Genomic DNA, 13833 nt, shown 5'->3' with positions numbered 1-13833 from the left:
TCCTGGAAAAAACACACAAAATACTTGAAACTGTGTTTTGTAGTTATTATTTGTAAGCAATGCAATAATGTCTTAAACTGTTAAATGTGACTTTAATGTGATTGATTTGGTAAGACTTTACAGTAAGGTCCCATTGGTTAATATGAGATTTTTGTTGTCTTCTAAGATCCATCATCATCATCATATTCAGATTTTTTTACCCAGAATAAAAAAAGCTGATTAAAAATATATTCTATTTTTCTTAATACTAGAAAATATTAAGATGTTTCTAACTTCTAAAAAGACTATTTACAGTATATCTTTATGTACTGTATCTCCTTTACACAAGAAAAGCTATTTGTGTGATATATTTTTTAAATAAGATACAATGCACCCAAAATGTCCAAGCATACTTTCAAGCATACTTTTTTTACACGAGCATCCCCTCAACAGTTAAATGCACAGCAAAGTATACTTATTTGACTCGTATGCATACATTCAATGTATGCTTATTGCGACAAACTGCAAAACCTTTCCTGGACTACACTCAGGTACCAAGGTACCAAAATTGTCATCAACATCATGACAGGCCTTTTAGAAATTACCTAATATGTACTATTTTGGTATAGATATGAACCAATGTTTACCATTACAGGATTCAGTATGTACCTTTTAGGTACAAAAGTGTACTTTTTTAAAGGGTACCGCCCCAGTGACAATTTTTGTACCTTTTTCTAAGGTGTGCATACTACAACACTCCTGTATGCACATGTGCGACCAAACAAAAATCAGCGAAAATGGTACCCGCATACTATTCTGATGACAAAATTTGCATTGTATACTGTATTCTAACCCTCGTGTACGTATAAAAAATAAAGTATAGTACCAGGCCTTTAAAAGGTAGCTGCACGTGAACCAGCAGACAGCACGACTGCTCACTCAGGTATTAAACTGAGATGGTGTCCATGTGATCTTATCAGAGCTGATTTAGCTCTGGCTGAATGAATGGTCTGGAGGTAATTTGGCAGAGGAGCGACAGAACCACCACAGAGACTGAAGGAAGAAATTAAGCTCAACACTGCTGATATCACACTTTCCAAACCACACACACAGACACGTACAATGAGACTATCAACCCACATCCTAAATGGATCTCTTCAGCACACACACACACACATAATCTATCAGTGTCCTCTGGACCAGAGACTCACACACCTCCATCATTGGAGACTGATGGCAGCGTTAGTGGTGCTATCAATCTAAACCATCACCACACATCTCTAAAAATAATAACCTGTCTCTTTACATGGCAGATGCATGCAAAATACAGTATAACTGTATTGCAGATTTACATATTTATTTAAATGCTGACATGTTTTCCGGTTAATCTATATTACAGTATTTGGTGATATTAAAAAAGCCATGCCTCAAAGCATCCAGACAGACAATCTATCTGCTGGGCTGAGGCATCGTGCATCTCATAGCTGCCAACGTAAAAAAAATTCTAGATAACTGCCAACAAAAAATATTTTAAGATAACTGCCAACATAAAATACATTTCTTCCAGGCATTCGAATAAATAGCACATTATTAAATAGTACAGGTCCCAAATAGACACTGATTGGTCACAGCTCCCATAGCGTGCGTATCTTTCATTCCAGTAAGACTTCTTAACAAAGCTAAGCTTAACTGAAACTAAAGCTGCAAATACACAGCGCACATTAAGGGAGCACCAAGCTCAGAGATTAAAGCTAGATGCTATTCCAGCAGGGGGTAAAGATCCTAACAGCAGTTGGCGGTGCTCAGGGTCATACTGTATCTGGGCGTCTGCTAATGTTTTTTCAGCTTCTTTCAAAATCATCATGCTAACGTTGGTTTTCAGATGTTCCCCTGTCAAGTAATCAAGTCCAAACAGGATTTCCAAGGGTTTGATTAATAAAAAGATGAAAGGTGTGTACCACACAGGAGGCGTGGCCTAATGCTTTTTAATTTATTTTACACAGGCCTTTATTACTCACTTATATATAAATCACTCTGTTCTCTGCCCTTTCTTCATTACTCTGCTACACAAGTTTTTTTTTTGTTAATTTGTCCCGAATAGTTCCCCATTTTGCCTGAAAATTAAGCTGCTATATTGGATTGTGTTGCATAGGTGCTTGACCAGCTGGTGAGCCAGTTTTAGTTACACATAATTACACTATGTTGTTCAGCAGCAAAACTTTGCTGTTTAAGCTGGTTGACTAGTGTGGTTGATGACAAAATGAAGTCTCAACACCATATTCCAGTCTAAAAACAAATAAAATAAAATCACAGATGTCACCTTTATGTCATCTTAGTTGTTTCTCTAGTCTTTTCTCAAAGCTAATTAACATCTCAATCAGAGTTTTACACATGCAGCTCTTCCTGTTATGCACAGATGTGTGACAAAACTTCACACATCTCTGATAAATAACCAGCACAGGAAGGGTGAGAACAAACCAACAGCTTCATCTCTCTCTATTTCTCACTCTTTTTCTGATTATCTCCTCAACCCACACATTCCCAAACGTGCCATTTCCAGTGATCCTACCTTGTGGTTCTTGCCATAGCGGTAGATCATCCAGTCCTCTCCGTTGGTGCTGACCTCCAGCTTAAAGGTGGTGACAAAGTAAGACTTATGTGTCTCTTTGGAGACCGCCCCCTGAGTGGCAATGCCCGTTAAGACCTTCAGGAAATGCAGGTCCACCTAAAAAAGAGGACAGACATGTTAGATAAATAAATGTTTTCTTTTTTCAGTCACAAAGAAAATGTTTCTGTAGCCTAATTGGTAGAGCGCTGCGTTAGCGGCACAAACATTGTGGATTCGATTTAAAGGGAAAAAGGTACAGATAAAAATGAAAAAATATACCTTAAAGTTGAGGTCTAAAGCTATTTCATGTATTCTCACTTATTAACACCGTTTAAAAGTTGGATACCATATGCTAAACGTAGGCAAAGTGTCAAAAAAGAAGTTTAACGTGTGACAGATTTTTGGAAAGTTTTTTTCGAACATGAAAGATTAATACGTAACAATCTTGCTTTTTGGGGCGGTTTCCCAGACAGGGCTAAAGTCTAGTCCAAGAAAAAAATGCTTGTTTGACTTTTCTTAACTGAAAACAGCTTGCATTGACACATCTTAAAAGTAAATCAGTGCCATTGTTTTGCACACCAGTATTGTTTTTGTGAGATATGTTTGTAAAAACTACTTAAAGGCGGGGGGCATGATCTCTGAAAGCCAGTGTTGAAATTTGAAATCACCTAAACAAACACGCCCCTACCCCAATAGAATCTGGACCTTCTTTTGATTGACCTGCCCCATACGTACGCAACCCAGGCAATGATTTTGGTTAGTAGACACGCCCCTTACTGCTGATTTGCTACAAGTGTGTTTTGGTACTCGGCCCGACTCCCTTTTTCAAAGCGTTTTTCAAAAATCATGCACCCCGCCTTTAAATCCCCTAATATAACTAAGGCCTAGTCCTGGATTAAACTAAAACCTGTCCGGGAAACTGACCTGTATCATTTATAGGCAATTTCAGTGCAGAAAGTACAGTGGAAGTCCATATATGGGCACTTTAACTGAAATAGTGCACGCACACACCAACCAAGAGCTGACACGAAATCATCGTCACCAAAAATGTATGTTGTTATTTGTGAGGGAAATTTCAGCTTGTTTAGCTTCCTAAAGAAAACAGCATTGTGAAAACAATGCATATAGCTTGTTTATCCAGGGTAGCAGCGAAATTGTGCATGTGTGTTTGTTTAAAGCTAGGTTTTTAAATCAGCAAATACCAAATATTAAAATACTGTATATTCTGGCTATGACTACATCACATCACGCAGGTGTTTCCAGGCAAACTGCTAACCATTGAAATGCTCACATTCTGCCTGGTTAGTATTTTTATTTATTTATGTGTAACCCCAAGTAAACAATATCAATACAGTGATGCTTTTATTAAAAAACGCCGCTATAACTAGCAATGAGTAAGTGGTGGGCAAGAGATGGGAGAGGAAGCAATGAGAGGGCGGTGTGACGGGAATAAAACATAAAGCAAGAGGGAAAGAGCTGTGGGAATACGAAGCTTCTCAGAACATGGGCGGCACCAAAGGTGTTATCAGGGGTTTAAGATCAATCACCTCAGCTTTGATCGATACTAACCACCTTCATTCAACTCCCTCCGCACAGATTATCGCCCATCCTTGCTCACTGTACCCTGCCCCCCATGATGATGATGATGATGATTACGGTATGAGAGCTGCCTCTCTGCTGCCCCGCCTCAACTGCAGCGAGGTCTATAATCAGGCATTCAGCTCGTGTCCTAGAGGAGGGCTGTTACCCATGATCCTCGGCGCTCGCCGCTCAGCGGCATGTCATCCGAACACAAGCGGGAAAACTGCAACGTTTGTTATCTGTCAGAAAGACAGGTGTGGCTTTCACGCAAAGATACAAGCACGCACACACACTACCGTCTGTAAAGCTGCTTAGGGCCACGGAGAAACACACCTAGACAAAAAATCAATAGAACCCTGGACTGCTGCTAACTATTTATTCCTAGGAAAGGACCCTCATCAATCAACTGGCTGTTACCATCAGAGCGGGCTGTGCATCATCAACCCCTGTGCCGAGAAGAGGGGGAGAGAGAAAGAGAGAGAGAGAGAGAGAATGATGCAGCCTAGCACGTCCCAGCAAGAGTAATAAAGATACATGAAGAGAAATAAAGAGAAACATAAAGACTGTATCAATGGAAATGCCACACAAGCAGAAGGAGTGTTAAAAAAGTCTGGGTTTCACACATATAAACATCTATCATCTAATGCTGATAGGTGCAGAAAAGAGATTTTAATAAATCATTTTATTAAATACCGAACTTGTGCATGCGGTGATGCACATACAATATAATAAAATGATGAGCCAGTTTCTTTAGAAAGAGGAAAGTGGTTATGTTAAAGCACTCACATGAATTATTCAGTATTAAAACAGCTTCTTGTGTGAGTTAAAGTGTTTATCACTTTAAACAATGGATATAACTTTACACAGATTCTAATCAATAGGCACCATTGACATTTTATTTTCAGTCTCTGATGTAGAATATTAAATTGGGTTTTGGAAGAAGTTTGGAGTTCTGAAAGTTGCAGTATGTTCTCATAGTAGTGCTCTTAAAGGGATAGTTCACCCAAAATTTAAAATGTATTACAAAAGGTTAGTAATGACTTCATTTTTGAGTGAACAACCCCTTTTATAAATTATACTTAACACCTCTCACATGATAGATGAATATCAATGGTGCAAGAATAAAAACTGCACATATACACCAAAAATACATATACACCAAGCCCTGTCACTTTAAATCCACAGACACACAACAGAGCAGAGGTCCTCGAGCATGTTGGCATTTACGACAGCTGTTTGTCAAGATAGATGTTTGGACCGTGGACTCTGAGAGTGAGGATGAGATGTTAGGTGTTAACACAACAAAACAACCGTGAGCTTTACCACAGGCCTACAAGTCAGCAGTGTCCTGACACCAATACGACAGAGCACTAAATGTAATATCAGAAGTAATGAGTCCTGGACACAAACAGAATCCACAAACCACTTAAACTGCTAAAGAAGTGTAAACACAAACTGTACAAAATTCACAACAGAGACAATAGCTCACAAAGCTTTAAATGTGACTATTATAAAGACTATCCCTGAGGAACAACAACAATAACTGAATCCTGGCTTTATTTATTTTTATGTAGACACACTGAAAATTAGAAAATGAGATAGAAATGAGTGCTTATGAACGACAAAGCGAGAGAGAACCTCACCTGTATGTATTCTTTGTTGCTGTCCTCATTGGGCGTCCAAGCGTTGTCCTGGTAGTTAAGTCGAGCCTGTTTTGGAGACCAGTGGCCATCATAGAAGCTGGATGATGCAGAGATCTGGTCTTCGCTGATCTGGCCTGACTCCATGCCAAGAGGATTACTGCAGTGGAAGTCTAAGGAAAAGGTTAAGAGAGATTTCTTAATTACAATCAAATTCTTGAATTTGATATAAGAAAGACATGCAAGTAAACAGCGTGATAGCAGAGCCGGGAAAGTTGTGATAATAGTAAACTAAAAACATTTTTACGAATTTGACGACTACTGTTCTGCTATTTTTAAAAATATTTTCTAGTAACAAACAACATTTTCAATTAATATTACAAAACATATTACTGCATCTTAAGTATGCACTTAAAAACCAAGCAAACAGTTGACAGTACCCACTGACTCCCACAGTATTTGTTTTCCTACTATGGAAGTAAATACGAGTACCTGTGTGGTTACCATTATTTATCAAAATATGTTGTGTTTAACAAATAAAAAAAGCTGATCTGTCTGGCGGAACCACTTTTAGCATAGCTTTGCATAATCCATTGAATCTGATTAGACCATTAGCATCGCGTTCGAAAATAACCAAAGAGTTTCAATATTTGTCCTATTTAAACCCTGGTACCTTTCAAGTGCACCTTTGATAACTGCACCCTTGGTAACTATCAATAGCAGGGGACTATTTTTGGGTGCTGCGTAATATCATTGCGTCTCCTTCAGCCATGTTAAGGCAGCAAAGACCTTGATTATTATGCCAGATTTGAGAGTATAGGTCCTAGACATATCGGCCTAGAAAATCACAACTTTTAATTTTCCGTCGGTCTTAGTACACAATGTAACTACAGAAGAGTCAAGTTTTAAATAGGGAAAATATAAAAACCTTTTGGTTATTTTTGAGCGCGATGCTAATGGTCTAATCAGATTCAATGGATTATGCTAAGCTATGCTAAAAGTGGTAGGCTACCGCCAGACCCGGAGATCGGCTGAATGGATTCCAAAACAGTACAAATCAAATGTTTAACTCTAGGGAAGCTGGAAAATGAGCATATTTCTTTTTAAAGAGGAGTGTAATAAATGCATAGTTTAATCTGCTAACATGAAATTGTATAATATTCTTTCCTTTGCTGCCAGAAAAAAATATTTTGCTTAATTGGATTAATGATAAGTCTCCATCACTTAAAGGTTGGCATAAGATAATTTTTGAAAAAATTCCCCTAGAGCGTCTTACTTATGTATTACATAAAAAAACAGGCATGTTTTATAAAGTGTGGACTCTATATCTGGACTATATGGAACCTCATCTTCGCCCAATTATACAACAAGGAACATGGTATTTTTCTAAATGTCTAGAAATTTAAATTTTCTGCTATATTCATATACCCCCCCCCCTTTTTTTTTCACTAATCTGTTATGTATGGGTTAGTAATATTTTGTTTAAAAATCTGAGACGCGTGTTTTTTTTGTGAGATGTCTTGTTCGTTTTGTATTACAGTGAAAATCCAATAAAATAATTATATATATAAAAAAGTGCAGTGTCTCTTTAAGTTCAATCAGTTCAATTCAGTGTCATGTAACTCATGTCTATTTTTATGTGCCCTCTGATTGTAAAGATGAGTTATATCATCTGTTGGCTGACTAAAATTATATTGTTCCTTAGTGTAACTAGCAATGGGTATCTTGACTACAATTTAACTACTTAAAATGAGCTTTTACAGCTATAGATTGAAAGCTTCACCGATACTGTATGACACCCAAGGGGCAAGAATAAAGAAGTAAGGCCACTTACTGTCATTGACCTCCTTCGCTGTCATGTTGTAGCGGGCAGAGAAGCCATCTTTGGCTACGGCCATGTCCGTATGGAAGGACAGAGACAGGATACCTGTTGACGACCGTATTTCAGAGGGGATTTTGGTACCACAATGGCGTCCAATCAGAGGTCCCACTGCAAAACACATAATTATAAAAATATCAAACGGGCGGAGACAGAAAACTATATATCAACAAAATGCCTGACAATTTTCTTGGTATGACATGATAATATAACACAGCCTGGATACAGACTGGGGAAGTCTGGCTTTAATATGTGAAATCCTTCGCTGACAAACTTAAACCCTGATGGATTCAATATGCATGTGTGCTGGAGATCAGATGAAATATGGGAAATGGTTTCTCAGTGTTTGGATGTAAACTGGCCCCTTTGAAGATTACAATGGTTATTCTTTATATATGCTTACAGCCTGTACAACAGCACCTCTCTGAATCCTGAAAGGTTTGTCTGTCAACAGATGTATGTGATTTAGTTTGGTCAGGCTGTAATGTTGTAGAGGGGCCACTATCTCACAGTAATGAATCCATCTTCTATATTTCTCTCACATACACAGGGGTCTGGATGGGTGAAATAGCTTTGTATCAATCATGCACATTGATTTTCTTCTCTTTTGGAGAGGAAAGGACTTTAATACGGCAAGTGCTCTTGAATGGCTGGTTAACATAACTTATTCACGCTCTTGATAATGTTGATGATAATTTGAGGTGGCTATAGCAAACTGCTTTGATCAGGGTATATATATATATATGTGTGTGTGTGTGTGTGTATACAGCTTTAATCTTGCCTACTTAGTGGTAAATCTCAAAATATATCCAGGTGATGTTCTGTCCCAAAATCAAAAGACAAATAATAAGAAATATCATTCTACAGTTGCACGTCATGCATTTGGCAGACTAAGTGACTTACAATGCATTGAAGCTACATATTATCTGTGTTTGAACCCACAACCATTGGACTGCTAACTAAGTGATCTAAAAGTTAACGAACACACCAAAAGCGAAGCATCGCATTCCTTGCTCTAGATTACTCATGGGATTTAGCTTCGTGTCATGTTAATTTTATGCTTCAGTTGAGTATTTTCAACTTGGGCGGAAGACGCGTTTGACACAAATATAGCGAGGATTCGCTGCAATTGTGTCGTCCAAATTGCTCCATTTGCATCACCCTGCACGAATTTGCGTCTGTTCGCGTCTTTGCATCGACTTTGCATTTAGGGTGCATCTCATTTCTCTGTCTTACCCCTTCCCCTTACCCCTTCACCTCGGTTTTGCGCATTCATGTGAGGCGAAGTGGTGTCTCAATTCTCAGTTTGATCAAGGGCTAGGGCTAGGGCCAAGGCGTAGGGATACATAGCCCTTGAAACGAAGTGTGATAAGGAGCACACTTGAAAGAGAGGGGTAAACGTTAACGTAGGAATATCTCAGGAGAGCCGGCATCAAGATGTTTTATTGATGAACGTCGAACTGTCAAGGAGTCGCACAAATGAAAGTAACGTTATTTTCTGCAGTTTAATTGAGATTATATTATGACACTCATGTTTTATGATACTTTTAATAAAATGTTCAAGCGGTCTGTCTTATCCCTTTCCCCTTTACTCGGTTTCGAGGGGCAAGGGGAAGACGAAGACAAAGGGGAAGGGGTAAGACAGAGAAATGAGATTGGCCCTTAATCTACTCGCCCAAATACTTAAATTCGCTTCTGGTGTGTACACACCAAACACGAGGCATTGCATTCCTTGCTCTAGATTACTCATGGGATTCAACTTTAATGCAAATTTTCTGATTGAGTTGAATATTTTAAACTTGCATGGAAGACATGTTTAAGGCTAATTTACTGTAGCGCATGTTCATGGCAATCACGCCACCCAATTCGCGCCATTCGCATGGCCCACACGAATTTGCATCTTTGCATTGACTTTGTATGTAATCTACTCCTGCAAATAGTTCAATTCACATCTGGTGTGTACGCAGCATTGGAGCTTGCCATCAAACATGGGAGATCCTTCCTTTAACCCATTGTAAAATCCAGTAAAAGTTATGGTTTCTATCTAGTCCAAGCCAATAAGAATGGTTACTATCTAATCCAGGCTGGTCTCAATGTTTGATTGGCTGGACTACCATCAAGTAGACTTGGTATTGACGGAGTAGACCAAGCTGCTCTGAGTGTCAACTTTTGTAAACCCCCTTGATGTACTGTTATGCTTCATAGTCTGCAGTCATTGCGCATCTGATTAAAAGCAAAAGAGGTGGAGGACCACCCTTCCATATGCAGTATTAGGGTTGAAGCATTAATAAGACAGCTGGGGGAAACAGACTATTGCACTACGCTCTACTCGAGACAGGGATTAAATCCAATTGCAGTGTTATTCACGCCCCATTTTCGCTTTGCTGATAAAGGTTACCATGGTTGCTCTTACCCCCATCCTTTCTCTCCTCCACCCCTCTGAGTGGAAGAATATGGGTACCATGGCTTTTTGGCCCGCCTGACGGAGATAAGGCAAAGAGAAGCCCTGGGCTCCGCTTTTATCTGCCAACGCTCGGCAACTAAAATAGCTCCAGCGGCAGCCGCAGTAACAGCACAACAGCGATGCGCCTGAGTTTTAAACCCAGCACAGTGGGCAATGGACAGGTTGTGCTTGTCACAGGGTAACCATGAACAGTTGAATAGACTGGTGGATAAACTAACCAGATGGCTCGGACAGTGTCCCATGGTATGTGGATTTAAAATCATTAGGTGAACAAATTATGTATGGCAGACATACGACATACTGATCTCAAAGCAGACAATGAGGTCACAGGGAAATGGGAAATGCAATCCTCTTAAAGTCACGGGGTGGTCGGGACTTTGGAATACCGCAGTCCTAATCCGAATCCCAACTATAAATCCACATGGAATTCTTCAGGATTACGAACGTCTAAACTCACCCTGCGGCAGGCCGTCCCACACCTCCAGCCAATCGTACTTGCACTCGGTCTCCGAGCCCTGCAGAGGGTCGTTTTCCAGGTCGAAGGTCAGAAAGGTGAGAGTGACATCCATGTGAGGTGGAACGATAATAATGAAGGTGCATTCCAGATTGTGGGGATATTTGTCAGGAAAACCAGGCGACTCTATCACACCCGACGGACTGGTGAAGTTCCTGGAACAGTCAGAGCCTGTGGAGAGACAAATGGGAAAAATGAAGAGGGGGGGTTTGCTAACCATGAACTGTCAGTGGTTTAATATAAATAACATGCAGTGTTTTTCATCACATTTAGTGCCTGAATAAACTGGATTGTGGGTGGTTAGTGAATGAAACGCTTTTTGGGCTAAAGCTGTTTAGGGAATTCGCTTCACAGTTTTGTGTATGTGCAAGACATGAGGAGACTCGTATGAGAGAGAAATTTGTATTGACCAGAATGTTCAGAAAGTGCACTTATTTTGGAGTGGTGGTAAAAGCACATTACTTTGCTTTACTCCTTACTCGAATCATTCTCGGACTTGGTTAGATTTCTGAGAAAAAAATATTGATGTGTGCAAAAATAGGAACATTCATCAAAGCGAAGCTTTAAATCTTTACAGAAAAATCCGTCATCTGCAAAGTGCTTAATAAGAGTGATTTCCATTCCCTGGAGCTGCTGTCAATATTTATTTACCACAAGAGTCTGAAACACAGCGTTTATGGTTCCTCATACTGGATGTTTGTATGTGAAAGTCTAATAAAGTAGCATTGACTTGAGTAGGGTTGTTGTTCTAAACTCAGATGAACACAAAAGAAGATATTTTGATAAATGATGGTAAGTACACAGTTGATTGTAACCATTGACTATCATAGTAGGAAAACAAATATTATGGAAGTATTGTGATAAATGATGAAGGAGATAAATGATAAATGATGGTAAGCACACAGTTGACAGTAACCATAGAATCCCATCATTTTGTTTTTCCTACTATGGAAGTCAATGCTGTGCCATCATTCATCAAAATATCTTCTTTTGTGTTCATCAGAGAAAAGAGAGTTATACATGTTTAGATGAGGATGAGAAAATGACGACAGAATTTTTATTTTTGGGTGAACTATCTCTTTAAGGTAGTACAGGGAACCTGTGCTGGATTTCAGCCTGGCTATTAATACTAATTTTGTATAATAAACGCTCCTGTTTTCTGTATGCTATTGCTAACACATGCACAGTCATGCTTCACCTTGGCGTTAGCAAACATGTCCTACCCATCAAGTCACCGGCAGCCTTCGACACAACACACACCACATTAACATGTAATGCCATCTCTTCAGTCACTGCACTCATACTGATGCACAGACGTGTACACACACTCCTTAACAAACACACACATCTGGTATACAAATGACATCTCATGATATCCTATCCGTAATCTTATTGGTCCCGATATGAAAAACGTATATTTCACAAAATAAAAGTGCAGAAGACAGGGATGTTGAGAGAGAGAGCTAAAGGAAGAGAAAGATTGAGAAGATGTTGACAGGGTTTTGGAAAAGGTGGCGTGGGCTCAGTAAGGGGATCAGAGAACAAACGCTCAATGATCCATGCTTAACTTTTCAATAACGCAAACGCTTTAACTATTTGAGATTCAGCTGAGCAGCTGCGTGGGAATTCGTGCCGCCGGAAAGCGACAACTGCTTCTCACGAACACACTCGTCCTTAAATCGCCAATATACATTTAAACATTTATTTACGGTATATATTAACCAAATTCTTTGTAAAGATTTGGCATAAAGGCTGTATAAAAACATGACTGATCTGATGTTACCTGGTTGCCTTTAAATTTAATTCAACTTACAAATATTAGAAAAGTTGTGTAAAAATGTTATATTTTTAATTGAATTAACTAAAAATGTTAAGGCCAGCAGTTAACTTATTTTTTTTAAGTTGAACCAACTTTTTATTACAGTGTACCTGACAGTGTACAGTGGTCATTGTCTAGCATACTATAAATGTTTTACAATGCTAGTGTTTATTTCTGTAAACAGAATTATTTATAATACTTTAATAAATTTTGATTATGCATTATGAATCATTCCCAATTCATCTTAGAACAAATCAACGGATAAATTAATAGTGCATATACTGTTTACATATAAGTTCACACATCATGGATAGCATATAGACTAGTTTGCTAATAAATTATTTAGTAACAACCTCCTGTCACCCAGTAAAACGCAAACACACACAATTCATGCGAGCCACCTCTTCTCCCATAGAAGAAATATCCTTACATAAATAGTCCCGTTGCAAAATGAATAGCGATCTATTTAAAGCGCTCGAGTCACAGACAGAGCAGTGTACTTTCTGAGGCCCTTAATGACAGGTCACTGACCCCATGAGGGACGGGTTCGAGCCTGTCCCTGAGACTCAGGAGACACACAGACACATGCAAGTGGTCTCATGCACCCAAGCGATTCTAGGATTTCAGCCTGCGGGAACTGAGCTCTTAAGGAGATTGAATGATGTTGTGATTTAGTGGTAATTTAGTTTTGCTTTGAGTGCCAAAGGTTGCAGGCTCAGTATTAAAACTCTTGCATATCAGAAACAGAAGTGAATTTGACTGCATTTTGTTTTAGTGATTGTACCAAAATGGAAGTAACTTGGAAACAATCATTTTTTTAGGGAGGCTGACGTAATCACACAAATTAGGGTGCTGACAGTCGAATTAATGAAAAATGTTTAGGGGAGAGCTGAGATGATAGACAAGAAGGCCTGAACCTTCCCTAAATGGGGTGTAGGATCGCCTCTGTTCATGCAACACCTCAATGTGGGCAGCACACAGGAAATCTGGCCCTGTCTGGCACCCTGGCAGCTGATATACAAAGAGACAGCAGGACCGGTTAATGTTACACTGTCTGCACTAATACAGCACACTACATCTGTTCAAGGCCTTTGTGTGTTTGCTTGTGTATGTGTGCGACTCACATCCTTGGTCAAACAGTCATGCATGTACACCATCACCTGCTTGTGCACGTCTAACAATTCAATGCTTTTCTTACTTATACAGACGCATACTATATATATATATATATATATTTTCGCCGATGATATAAATAACTCATTACACATGTCTGTATGGGTGAAATGTCTAAACAATTCCCAGCACGTCTTTGCATAACACAATGATGCAGCAGTCTTATCCCTGTCAAA

At 39.1% G+C, this 13833-nt stretch overlaps 1 protein-coding gene across 2 annotated transcripts in view; it reads right to left on the bottom strand.

Moving 5' to 3' along the window:
* The window catches only part of nrp2b (neuropilin 2b), a 77588-nt gene that overhangs the window by 34520 nt on the left and 29235 nt on the right, over positions 1 to 13833 (bottom strand). For both annotated transcript variants that reach the window (XM_055215433.2, XM_055215432.2), the window contains exons 4-7: positions 10609 to 10836; positions 7643 to 7798; positions 5812 to 5981; positions 2549 to 2704 (exon numbers count right to left, since the gene is read on the bottom strand). In XM_055215433.2, coding sequence (XP_055071408.2) covers positions 2549 to 2704; positions 5812 to 5981; positions 7643 to 7798; positions 10609 to 10836 — 710 coding nt within the window. The remainder of the gene's footprint in view (positions 1 to 2548; positions 2705 to 5811; positions 5982 to 7642; positions 7799 to 10608; positions 10837 to 13833) is intronic.

Source organism: Misgurnus anguillicaudatus, chromosome 17 (genome assembly GCF_027580225.2).
Source record: "Misgurnus anguillicaudatus chromosome 17, ASM2758022v2, whole genome shotgun sequence".
In the NCBI taxonomy this organism is placed as follows: Eukaryota; Metazoa; Chordata; class Actinopteri; order Cypriniformes; family Cobitidae; genus Misgurnus; species Misgurnus anguillicaudatus.
Note: the sequence above shows the minus strand (reverse complement) of the source record. Positions and strands in the feature narration are given on the sequence as shown.